This window comes from Pygoscelis adeliae, unplaced genomic scaffold, assembly GCF_000699105.1.
Source record: "Pygoscelis adeliae isolate BGI_AS28 unplaced genomic scaffold, ASM69910v1 Scaffold10, whole genome shotgun sequence".
Taxonomy (NCBI): Eukaryota; Metazoa; Chordata; class Aves; order Sphenisciformes; family Spheniscidae; genus Pygoscelis; species Pygoscelis adeliae.
This window is the reverse complement of record NW_008824053.1, coordinates 4476356-4489549: the sequence shown is the minus strand read 5'-3', so window position 1 is coordinate 4489549 and position 13194 is coordinate 4476356. Positions and strand designations below refer to the sequence as shown.

The following is a 13194-nucleotide window of genomic DNA, read 5'->3' as shown; positions in this document are numbered from 1 at the left end:
GATGTCAAATAATTCTCCAGAGTGTGTAAGGGCACTTTGTTAAAAGATCAAGAGAAAATGAGCTATTTATGTATAAATCGAGGCTAAATGATTATGTTTGTGAACGTGTGGTTGGTTTTTTTTAAGCATAATACTTCATATTGAAAATAGAATTTCATCTGTATCTTACGGTTGCAAGTATTTTAATTCCTTTTATGGAGCTTATCATTGACGTTGAACTCTGTCAGTGAATATGATACAGTTGTTTCCTAAAGATGTGTTCAAGACTTTCTATTACAGCTTTGTCTTATCTTGTTTCCAAGACAATATTTTAGCTTTTCAATATGATCATGAGTGTATGTTATCTAGTGTATACACTCAACTAATAGGCTTTTACCTATTACCCTTGTTAAGTGGAATTTTAGGTTCTGGGTTTCAAGTCAATCAGCAATACTTTGTCGTAGACAAGGTTCTGTATGGAAACGTGAAAGTACCAAAACGTTAATGACCTTTTCTCAAGTAAATGGGCTTCTCTTGAAGAGAGCCTAAAGTTATAATAGCAGTTCATCTTTGCTGGTTGTCATCAACCTAAATTATACTACAGTATGTAAATACGTTAGGGGTTTTTCAGGGGGTTGAAGAGCTGTCTTTTATGGTTAAATTGGTCTAGTTGAAGCCTAAAGAAAAACAGTCTGTGCTTTAGTATTTGCCTGTGCTGACCTGAGTTAGCTAAACTTTGCTCATCTTAGTGTAAGTTTTGGAAAAATTATAGATAGCTGAGGTCCCCTGAAGTCACAACTTCATGTCCTAATCCCATGAAGTCAGCTTGCTGCCTTACAGAATAGGCAAACAGCCAAACTAACAGGTCAGATTCTTGAACTGAAGTTACATATGCCTACACCCGGGAGTCTGGATGCGTAAACAAAAAAACTGCTTCATTTGCAAAGATGCTGATGACTTCACTTTGCAACAAAGATAAATTGTAAAATGAAAGAAAGAAAGCAAGAAAATCTTCTCCATTTGGGGCACACTTTTCTTTTTCTCCCAGTGTAAGAACATGGACGTACTGGGTAAAACTGAAAGATAGCAAGCATGGACCTGTTCAAAGGAATGTTTTTTCACCAAATGTACATTTACTACCAATAACTCATTGCTACCAGCTATTAGTCAAATTCATAGTAACATGTTAAAAATTGAACTCATAGATTCATAGATGGCAAGTATATTCTCATTGTAAGGATAAACAAACTTCTAGAAAAGGAAATAACACTCAACACTATAATTTATAAATAGGTATAAAGAAAAATGTACTCTAAAAAAATTGTTTTCTATTAACCAGTTACATTTTCTTGCATCTTGGCATAATACCTGACGCTAGGGGCCTGTTAAGGGATAACTATTTAACATAATAATCCTGGTGTCCATCTGCCACTCTCCATTGGACAGTGTTCCTCTTTCAAATTGTTTCCTAGAAATTGCAGGAAATGTAATCCTGCTGAGGAAAGGGTGGCGAGCTCCTGCATTGCTGAGTTTCTTTCCTATAACTTCAAGTTTGTTGTGGTCCCCGTTCAAGTTCTTGCACAAGGCACTTAGGGATGTGCTTGCCTAATCTGCTGCCACAGCAGGCACTGTTTACAAATCAGACCATCATTTGCTAATGGAGTTCTGCTAGCAAAATTTGCAGCTGACAGGAGTTAAATGGGAAGACAACTAAAGGAAAAGTACAACCAACTGTGTATGCTCTTTTTCTGTCATTTTGGGGTTTACTTTTTTATTTACTGGTTACTTTAACCTTGGACTCCCCCGTATTCCTACAACTTCCGTATTGGAGTTCACTTTCTTTGCAGGCTGGGCACTACTCAGTTATTGGGAGGTCATTTGGCATGGAATTGTTATGCATCTTACTCTTTAGTCCTTTATCCTGTCAGCTTCTGCCATTTGGATCCATCTGCTCAGTCTCAGCTCCTTCATAGAGTATTAAAACTGCTGCGTGAATCCTTGCTGCCTACTGGATGGTGGAAGCCGCCAAGTCCAGCTGCAGTGCATCTTGCTGGGGTGAACCACAACACCCACAAACTAGCAACGAAGCGACCCACACAGCTATTTGGGATCATTCAACCTTCTTGGCTTACCTATCCTGCCCTACAGAGGCCAAGAAAGTAGAGCCATTCTGTTTTGAAAAGTTGCACATTGTTTTCTTTCTTTGGGTAGGTGAGGGAGGATTTAGCCAAACTCTTATAACAGAAAGTATTTCACTGCAAAACTCAAATCATGTACACAAAGTTTTGTAGAGTTTTAACATTTCCACATTATAAGTTTATGACAGAAATCTAGTGACCTCTCTTTCATGGATTGTTCTGAAGTAGCAGTTTTGGCTAGAGGCAAGACAAAGAATTAATGAACTATTTTTACAGAGGACTTGCTCTTCCATCTTTTCTGAAAGCTTTCCTCTTCAGAGGCCTTGGTGCTGACACACCGGTTGTTTTTGAAAGTGACTGCCCTCCCACTGCTCCTTGTTATTTAAGGCTTCACACCTGTAGGTTGCTAGCTTTAGTCTGATCTGCCTGAAATGTTTTTTTTTTGCAGCTGCACAAGCGCTTTAGGACAGGTGTTGTACTGAAAGGTTACTCACTGTGGAAGCCTGACTTGACTGTTCATCCAGTCCAGTGACAGTAGTACGTCAGCAGATCCGTACTGCCGTATCCTGCTGGTTATCTGTGTCTTTTGACTACCTCCTTCATAAATAGCATATTGATGGCAATGACTAGTGTTCAGACCTTGCCAATCAATACTAACATTGAATAAGAGTTAATTGACACAAATAACTGCATCTCTCAGTTTGTGTGCAAGAATGACACCTTCCTGTGCCCTAATCAATAATAACTCCTTGTAGAGCATTGAAATAAAGCTGCTTTATCTATTTGACAGAGTTTTCCCAGGTGGCTTGGAGCTGTCTCTTTCATTGTGTCTCATCATAGCAGATTAACTGGAATGTTACATATGAATTGCTTGTCAAGATGATTCCATCAGGCTTTTCTTGGTAGTGTTTATCACTGTCATCAGTATTGAGTCAAGACGTTCAGCCTTTGTTTTGTCCCTTGTTCTATAGCCAGAAAAATGTAACAGCTTACCAGGTACAAGCTTTGTTGCCAGCTAATGCCATTAGCTATTTCAAATAGTAATTGGGAAACATGGATCTTTTAATAACAAAAATAATCTGTATTTGCCAGAACTATTGGTTCTAGTTTGATGTGGCCATTCCTGTACGTGTAGCACAAAGCATTGCTTTTCCTTTCATCACTTAACAAAACTCAGGCTGTTGAGGCACTATTTGAGTAATCATTGCTTCAAAATCTTATTTTGGTTGGAAGACTTGGAGATTTGAGGATAAAAATAGGATAATATTGCTTTAATTATTACTATTCTTAAATAAAAATTTTATTAATTTTTAATATCTTTCTGAAATAGGGAAATGAAAAATGTTCCTATAAAACATCTTATTAATAACTGCATTTTTAATGACCATTTTGAATAAAATTTTGGGGAATTAGTTAACAGAATTTGAATTTTAACAATGGCAAGTACAAATGCTTTTATTTTTTTCCACTTTTTAACACTTTTTTGGGTAACTATATACTTGCGCAAAGAAATTTAAAAAAAAAAAAGTCTTACTGGGGAAGAAAACCCTGGATTTGAATTTATTGCCAGGTATTTCATTTCAAGCAGCCTCCCATCTTCACCAGAGCCTGTAGAAGTGGGTATGAATGACAGGGTAGCTTCATTCTGGATTCGAATTTATACCAGGCTGCATAGAAGGGAAGCTGAGCAGGAGAAGGAAGCAAACGTAGGGAGGCCCCTCAGTATTTCTGTTGGATGGCGCCATCTGTCTGAAAAAAATTAATTCTGCTAGCCGTTTTGGGTGCCCGCATAGCCACAGCTTCGTTTTTAGCTGTGACTTTTCCGTGAAATTGCTTGTCCGGAACACCATATGGATCATGCCTGAATTCAGCCATAGCAATTCGCATGTGAATTGTTTTAAGTCAGATTAACATTTGACTTAAAGCAGATCTGTCATCTTGCGAAGTTCAGCCAAATGGGTCAGCAGGTATAAAATGCAGCAGCACTTTGGTTGAGCACCCATGTGGTTCTTGAGTCACACCTCATTTTCTTGCTCTTGTGTCTGCACTGGCTCCCATTGCATAAGCTAGAATTCTGGGTTTCCATTTTAAAAACAAGAATCATCAGAGGATTGTCTCCAGTAACTAACAAAATCCAGTCTGTTTCCGCAACATTAGCTTTTACAGCAAATCTGGATCTGAAGCCAACAGGGGGGAAACTAGGTGTAGGAAGGCCCATCTTTTCAGAAACGCATGTGCAGTTCCTGAGAATTTCCCGGTGGGTATGAGTGAGAGCTGAGCCCTCGCAGCAGCCAGGGCTATTTGCGAGCTAATTCAGAGAATTAGCTTCTGTTCAGTCTTCCCCATCCCACTTTCACGTAGAAAAAAGAGACATACTGCGAATTCTGCAATTCCTCCATTACAGGATAAGATGAGAGGGAAGCCTGGAAGTTGGTGAATTGCTCAGATACAGCTGTAATTGCTACATTGTAACTCAGTGTATTATGTCTTTTAATGGTAGACTTAAATCAAAATTCAGCAGTTAAAATCGGTTTACTTTCACTCTGAAATGTTCTGACTTTTTTTTATTATTTTTCAGATTAACAAACAGAAATATTATTCACAAAATGCCTGAATGGACTCTAATTGCTATTGTTTTGTTATCCGTGTAAGTACCCTTTAACGTCAAATATTCTCATACACAACTGTCTTAACTAGCCTATCGAGACACGATTTAATTTTCAGATAAAAGGAGGGAAAGATTTCTGTAAATTAACTGGGGAATCAACAGAATTATTTTTTCATGCAAATGAACTAAATTCTCTTGACAAAACAGGATTGTCCCACCTGCAACAACATGTTAATAATGGACAAACTTAGGTTAAAAAAAGTTAAGCTTTAGGGATTTGTAAAGAGGGCTGGTGGGGTGAAGGAGGAGTATACTTCACTCTCTTCCATTTGCTGCTGACACACATTCTTCCCCTCTCTGACAGTAGGACAAAATGACGTGTATTGTATTTCTTGGATTTGGCATAACTGTTACACTTTTCATTTCTCATTTTACTTCTAATTTCTTAGAAGATTTCACTTTCACGATTAAAGTCAAATTACTTCCCTAAACATGTGGTGTGCTTCTAAATATGTTTGTTTGAATATTCTGGCAAACTTCTTTGAGAGGGGAAAGCTTTTTTAGCAACTCCGAAATTTCTGAAAGGAATACTGGGACCCAATATTTTATTTTTATAAGGATTAGCTTTACTTCTTAAGATTATGATACTACAGTGCCTACAGTCCTCCTTAGCTTTGTTCTACTTACTGTAGAATTAAATTCTTTCCAAGGGTTTTCCTAGTGGGAAGCCTGATTTTATTATAGTGTCTTTCAGTAGACTTCTACACAGAGGCGTGATGTAGAAAAGCTCTAGTCATATGCATCAAGTAACTTCCTTAATTTATATTTTCCAAATTCATGTACATTTCTGAAGTTAAAGATATAAACTTTGCAGTGTGTGAAACAGGCCCCTGTCTCACAAATTCGTATTAAACATTTCACATTAGTTAACCTTTTAAGAAGAAATCACTGGTGGTTTCACACAGTGTCAGGCCCTGCCTTTCAGTAGGGTTAAATCACCAAGCAACCTTTGTATGTCTTTCAGCTTGAATTACAAGATTGCAAAAATCTTATTCCAGAGGCTGTTTATTACCACACTGCTGCTGCTGCTTTTGGGCTTCCTGGGTCACTGGAGCCTGTAGGACAGAGAAGTACTTACAGACATTCACAGGTCAAGAAGTGTTGTGGGCCAACCTCAGAGCATCCCCAGTACTGCACTTACTTTCCGTGATATTACTTCAGTCTGACACATTGTTCTGGCTTTACTGTCCCAAGGAAGACTATACCAGTAGGCATTAGAGTAGGCTTCAGCGAGCCTTACATCTGTGTCACCCAGCCAGATACCGCTCAAATGATTCATTAAATCAGAACACAGAAAGTAACTTTACTTGAATGCCTTGGCATAAATTTTTTATCAACTAGAAGAACAAATCTTTTGTCATTTTTACTATATATTCTTACGGTTGAATTGGTAATTTGTGAAACAGATCTTATGAATTTTTCAAGTATTTTCTGTACATTTTAAGGAAGTGGTGACTCTCTTGATCAGAAGTTAAAATATGTTGCTGGTCTCTCTGCATATGATGAGCTCTAAATGTTGACATACCTAATGATTGTTTTACAATTGCTTTAAAATGTTACAAAAGTAGCAGGCAGTCTTGGTAGCTATCAGTAGAAGCAGAGAACCAAGTCTCCTTTTACTTTTGCTTTCTACGGGTCCACCCCTAAACAAATGAATTGTATTTGATCCCAAATTAGAGTAGATTTTATTTCTAATATTATTCTAGTGAAACAATGAATAAAAATCCTGTTGATTTCAGCTTATTGTAAGGTTCTTACAAGCTCATGATCTTCAGTTTTTGAACAACTTCTCTCAGCCCCCTCTTAGGAGAGGATGTGGAAGAATGTAGATGGGGTAGAGTGAGTGTTAGGATTGCTCTAAGAAGATGATGAGTGTTGCATCATTTCCAGAAAGATTAAAACAGAACATTTAATTATTGGGGAATTCTAATCAAACTTGAATATTTAATGGAAGCCAACGGTGTGCAGGGAAAGGCTACTGAGGACCTGGGCAACCCCTCTCAGACAGGTCCTCAGATTGTGGCCCTTTCTCACTTCCTGTAGCCTGCCAAGGAATCTGTCATATCTTAACTAATATTGCTCGTAAAAAGAATTACACTCTATTAAGTCTTCTCTGGCTTCCCCTTAGCTATACTGAGAGATGATGCATGTTGCAGCACATGTAATATCATTTTAGATCACAGAGTTGTATGGGGCCTGAGTCAGAGTGGCTCTTTACTAGCTTCTGTCACTGAAAGAGGAGAACGTTTTCAGAATATGTGTTCACAGGTCTTGACCTGGTCCCAGACACAGGATGGCCATTCTGCTCCTAACACTAAACAGTGAAGTAGCATAAGCAACACCCAGGAAGAGGATAATACTTCCTCTTTCCAAGAGGATGAAAGACCATATTACGGGTACCCTGGGGTGCAGGAGGTATAAGAACAGAGACTGCAGAAGGCAGAGTGAGCATGGGATTTCAGGGTATACCTCAGAAGAAACTACTAAGACCTCAAATATTTTTTGTTTTGTTTCGAAGGGGGCAGGGTTGTTTTGATTGAAATAGCAACTGTTGGACTTTGCTTGCACCCCATTTTGTGCATCGATATTGTGGCTCGCCACTTCCTTCTCGTATATGGCTAGCGTGTGCTGAGGACTCAAACGGTGTACTTAACTTCACAGTGCGCTTTCAGAGTGCCCCGACCCTTTTTTTGGTACGCTACTGGGCAGAATAACTATTATCATTACTGCTGTATTGAATTCAAGTGTCATCACTGCTTAATACTTTGTATTATGTTATGATAATGCTGTCCTCTCTTCATTGGAGTGTGCACATTAACTCTTTGTAGGATACAGCATATTGGAAAGTCGTAACACCTAATTTTGGTGCTTAAATTAGATGTAGCCTCCCTTTATAGTCTGCTGGTCATCGAGAAGCTATTAGAAGTACTCATGTGCCCTTGAGTCTACTATTAAGCTACTAAAGAAACCTGTACTTCTAATTCATTCCTCTGAAATAAAGTGCCCGAAACTAGAGTGTGACTGTCTTTCTCGAAGTATAAAATGTTGGAGATCACAACAGTGGAGCATTTCCTGTTCCTAGTGAACAGCTGGATTTATTCAATCAAATTATCGTATAAAATATGAACAGCCAGTCTCAGCCTTTATTGAAAATCTAGCCTGAGGCACTCCTATCTTCATGACCAGCACATTCAGCGATGCTGTATCGACCTTCTTAGAGTACGGTTTGACAGCCAGAGAATTATGTTCAAATAATTGCATTCGTGCCTATCACGGAGTGGGTGACTTTTTAAAATGATCTGTAGATCGAATTTCTTATTTATTTGTCATTTGTAGTAATTTTGGCAGTGGTAGATTTCTGTGTCTTCCTGTTGCAATGTTTAGTATGTTAAGCAGAATTTTTTGTTATAGTAATAGCTGCTTTACAATGTACTGTAAACTAGAATTCAGAAGTTGCATCTTTTTTCCCCAAAGAACTTTGCAAGATATCAAATGAAGCAGATAAATAGATACAAATAGAGTAGTTCAAGAAAGAACGGAGAAAGCAGTGGGGAGATTGGTTGCTATACAAGCATGGGCACTTGCTGGTTTTAGTGTATACCCCTGGTACAGTCTAATGGAAAGCTTTCAAGATATTTTCAGGAAATGTCTGCTTTCATCTTACTTATCTGAGCTGGCTGGTTGCAGTGAACTGTGGTCAGCTTCATCTACAAAGCCTATGCAAGAGGTTCCCCCGCTAAAAGCATTTCAAAATGTTCTGGGATTAGTTTATAAGCATTCGGCTGCAGTATTTAAACAAACTCAAAATGACCATGATCACTAAACAAAAGCCATCATTATATGTGTGCAGCCACTTCAGATAAATGTGTCGTGGAGATGTACTCTAGAGGTTTACTCTCTTGGAGATAACAGTTCAGGAACTGGAGAATCTTGGGTTCAAGTATGCGTTTTTACTTCTTCGCACACGAGAGCACATCTATTGCTCAACACTGACACTTTAAATTATTTTAAGAGGAATTCAGATGTTTGTGATATCGCTACTGTGTTCTTGTCTGAAAATGTCTGAATGTTTGAAATGTACAAATCTAATGTACAAATACATACTGGATATGAATCAGACTTGCAGGGTGACTCTTCTTCCTACAGAAACCACATACAAGTCAGATGGATGATCTTTTATTTAGCAAGTCTGATGATAGAAGATTGGTTCCAGGTTTCAGCTGAGAAAAATCATTTATCGTTAAGCTAGAAATATAATTATTTCCCATTTTGAAACAGAGTTTGCAGGACCAGAAATGCAAAAAGTCTTTCTTTTTATAAAAGTGTTTGAATGTGGTCGTAGTATTGTCTCTACTCTTGGTCTCTATCTGCAGAGTTATATTATTGTGTGAAATAGAGAAAAGGAAAGTTTGTCTTAATGTGCTAAATTAAAAAGTGTATTCTTCCCTTTTTCTCTCTTAATAATTTTAGGTTGTCATTTGGTGAGTGTGAACTCAAATAGGTTTTCTGTTAAGCAGTTCTTACTTATCAGCACTTTCTAAGCGACCTCGAATCTGCTTATTTGGCATATTGTGGAGGAGATCAGTATTACTTTACTTCCTTCTAGCATGTTCCAGTATTACTTAGGAAACGTGTATAGAACAGTATTTTGAGGGATTTGCAGTGTTGTTAATTGGGACATTAATCAGTGCCAACTTTAAAATTAATTAAATATCTCCCTCATTCATAAGGGAGAAAACAGAAGAAGAAACCTTAGCGGGTTCAAATAAGGTGTTTCTCCTCATACAAAAAAACCCACTGTGTTGCTGTAGTGCCGTTACGCAGGAAAGAGACACTGTGGATTTCGTTGCAGCATCCACAGCTGCAGTCTTTTTCCATTCTAGTATTTTTCATGGATAGCCTTCCGAATGGGAGATTTGGACATGCTGTGTAACTTTCCTGCATGCCCAGCACGAACTCTCTGAGGTGAGTCCAGGATAATCAGTTCCCCTTTACAGTTCTGGTCCTTGACCTCATCAGCAGGAGCGGAGCCTTAGCACGCGCTGTCTTCTGGACTTCTGTTGCACGGAGTTAGGGGGGTTGGCTCAGAAAGCTGTCTTCTCCGCACCTGCCAGTTTCGCTGCCCAGTGCAAGGGAAGAGCAGGGTCATGGCTTTCTGCCATGTGTCTTGGAAGTCCCTCCAAGAGAGAGAAATCTGCGTGTTCCCAGGAGCTGTATGTGTGGGCATTCAGACTGAAGTCATGCCCAACTGTGCAGAACTGGTGTGCAAAGCGCATCACCAGTTATAAATTGTCCTTCATGGCGGTGGTGTTCTGACTAATCTTTTTGTTAGAATCTAGAAATACTTTTATGTTGAACGTAATTTTGGATCTTCTGCTTTAGTCACCCTTGGGAACTTTATATTCCAAATGTTCTTGTGTTTTAAAGTACTTTCCTCTACAACTTCATTTTTGCCTTTTGTGTGAGTAAACAAGAGATTTTTGTTGCCACTTCTGTTTCAACCCTCTGAAAGATAACATGCTAGATTTCAGAGGGTTGCTTTATCATGTTGTCTCTTTGGGGAGCTAACTCGGTCAGTGGAGTTCATGTCCTATTGAACTCTGTGCCACAGCTATGTGCTGATTAAGCAGATGGACAAATTGCCCAGCCATATTAGAGAGAGAACTGTTTTAAATTTATGTTTCTTGAAAAGGTATATATTTAGAAGACTTCTTTGGTAATGTCATGTTTTTCCTCCTTCCATAATTGCTGCATACAGCTTTGCTTATTGGAAGTCATGCCATAGCACAGAATAGGTTGTACAGTTACACGGTAATATAGACGGTTCTGAACTAATGCTGCAAGTAAGACGTGAGTAATCCCCACTGTTAACAGCTGCCCTAAACTTAGGTTTAAACTAAACGTATTTTAACTTCACGCACTGAGCAAACTGAACTGTTAATTTTGCAACTGAATCCTGAAGCTGTAGCCCTATGAAAATATACTTGCTTCCTTATTAATAATTAATCTTAATACATTCAATGCAAACATTTTTTTTATCATGAAACATTACCCATCTGTTAAAAGAAAAACATGACTTTGACAGACACTTGCATCTTTTATTTTCAGAGTTTTAACTTTATCTTAGTAAACTTTCTAAAGAACAGCCTACGTTAATGGGGACATGACACATAGGCAGTGTTTTTGACTTACAGGAAACTTCGTCAGATGAAAATCAGTGTTGATTTGGCTTCTTGTTTCTGAACCAAAAAAAGTGTAGAGGTACACATCATTGGAAGGGTTCCTACGGCTTCCTAGCGTGTGATCCCCAGGTATTTTGTACCAGCAGAATTTTTAGCACGGGTTCTGGATTAATTTGTTTGGTTCTATGCAGAGAGTCATACTGGTACCTCTACTAGGCTACGTGGTGTGTCCTATTCTTCTTTAGCACTGAAATAAATTGTGCCCAAAGTAGAAGTATTGTATTGCTTAACTCTTCTGGAACCACTATAACAGAAAAACCTTGATTGTGGAAAAATCCCTGAAAGAGCAGTATCTTTTGAAGATCCAATCTCTCCTTACGGTGCTTGATGCAGATTGTGGAATGTAAAACCTTATAATGCTAGAGAGTAAGACAGGCTGTCTAGAAAGACAATACTTCATTCCAGAGATTCTAGTTTCCTTTGTCATATTGCTGTTGAAAGTGTCAGACCTGACATGGCAGGCAATATTTTTGCTATGAAGTGTATAATGGTTTTTAAGGAGGAAGAATCCTGAAAGTGATTAAAAACCATGGAGATCTTAAAAATCTTGCTTTATGAATTAATTATGTCTTAGAAAAAAAAAAATCACTTGAATAATTGAGCTAAGTTATAATTTGCTTGAATCAGAATAGTGGGCCATAGACCTACTTAAAGACCCATGCGTCAAAGAGCTATGTCAGTGTAGGGGGAAATAGAGACACGTGCATTCTATTAGCCTGCATATCCGTAATGGTATGTTGGAGAACGTTGGTGTTCCTATAATATTCTACAGTGACCAGGGATAAACTAAAAATTACTCAGAGGCATGAAAAATTTGGAGGGGAGAGGAGAAGATTACAACTAATTAATTCAGAAGGGAGGCAAATTATTTTTTATGTGATAATTGGTAGTGGGCAGTACACTGATGAACTGGAGACTTGTTCTTGTTTCCTAATACTGTAGAAAGCGACTGCGAAGGACGTTTGTACTTCTTCTCGTGAGTTTGTTACTGCTTGAGGTACAAAAACATTTTGACACCCAGCGGTCTCATCCAGCCTGGCAATTAAGTTCTGATCCTGATGTGGGGTGTTACCAGTGAAGGCAAAAAACTTACGGTATTTTCTGAAATGTGTTCCTTTCCTATTTATGAAAACAGAAAATACAGCCTCTTTGTAAGGGGAAGGAAGGAAGGAAATGCATGTCACTGGCAAGAAGATGATGTATAAGGTGTATCACTAGGTGATGGGCTGTGATGAAGCTCTCGGAATGTACAGATAATCCCAGCTAGCGGTTTTAGCATCAGGGTGCAGGTGGCTCTTTTGACACGAAGCCTATAACTAAAATAAATACTTGGGATAAGACGACAACCATCAGTTAACCAGAATGTCGTATAAATAAACATAAAATAACTATATATTCATAAAATTTTGCCCGGCATAGTACAAAGAAACTAGAACAATCATGTCCATAACAGTACATGTTCTTCTCCTCCCATTCCTTCCCGAAAGTAAAAGCGTGCTTTAATTGGCTGGTAGCAAACATAGCTAACCGGTATATGGGAGCTTAGTCCAGAAGCTGCAAAGTATATATGTATAATTACATACTATTAGGTGCAAAACCAGCATCAGTGCAAAAACTGTACAGACGCTTGATTGTTTAGAGGCTTGGGATCTCCGTGTGTTTCATTTCGTTTTGATGTAGACCACGCTTACACCCTACGTTCCACAGCAATGCATGTGTCGCTCGCTCTCTTCTGCCCTCTCTATCCGTCTGAACGTTTTAAGAAGACGCTGAATAGATCTAACTCATTCATCATAAAACTCAGTATTTCTGAGATGAGGTATTCAGTTTTTTAAAAGGATAAAGAATAGTTGAGATTCATGTGGCTCTTCATATTTGTTTCAAACCTCATCACATATTCTGCTTTTTTTAGGTAAACGTTTAGGTCAGCGTACCTTTCACAAATAAGTGTTAATAGTGTTCTTCTGTTATAGAGATGGTAAAATTGAGATTAGGAGTAGAAAGGTGATTTACTGGAGATCATCAAGTCAGTAATAGATCTGGAACTAAAACAATTAAACCGGAAAAAGGTTTGGGGTTTTTTTTGTTGTTTGGTTTTTTTTTAAAAACCTACTGTGAGCTGGCATGTCTGGGAAATGGTGCTTAAGAATTCTTAACTTTTGGGGAT

At 38.3% G+C, this 13194-nt stretch overlaps 1 protein-coding gene across 1 annotated transcript in view; it reads left to right on the top strand.

The window, feature by feature from the left end:
- The window catches only part of RPAP2 (RNA polymerase II associated protein 2), a 41899-nt gene that overhangs the window by 14862 nt on the left and 13843 nt on the right, over positions 1–13194 (top strand). Inside the window, exon 11 of the mRNA XM_009333877.1 lies at positions 4696–4764. Coding sequence (XP_009332152.1) covers positions 4696–4764 — 69 coding nt within the window. The remainder of the gene's footprint in view (positions 1–4695; positions 4765–13194) is intronic.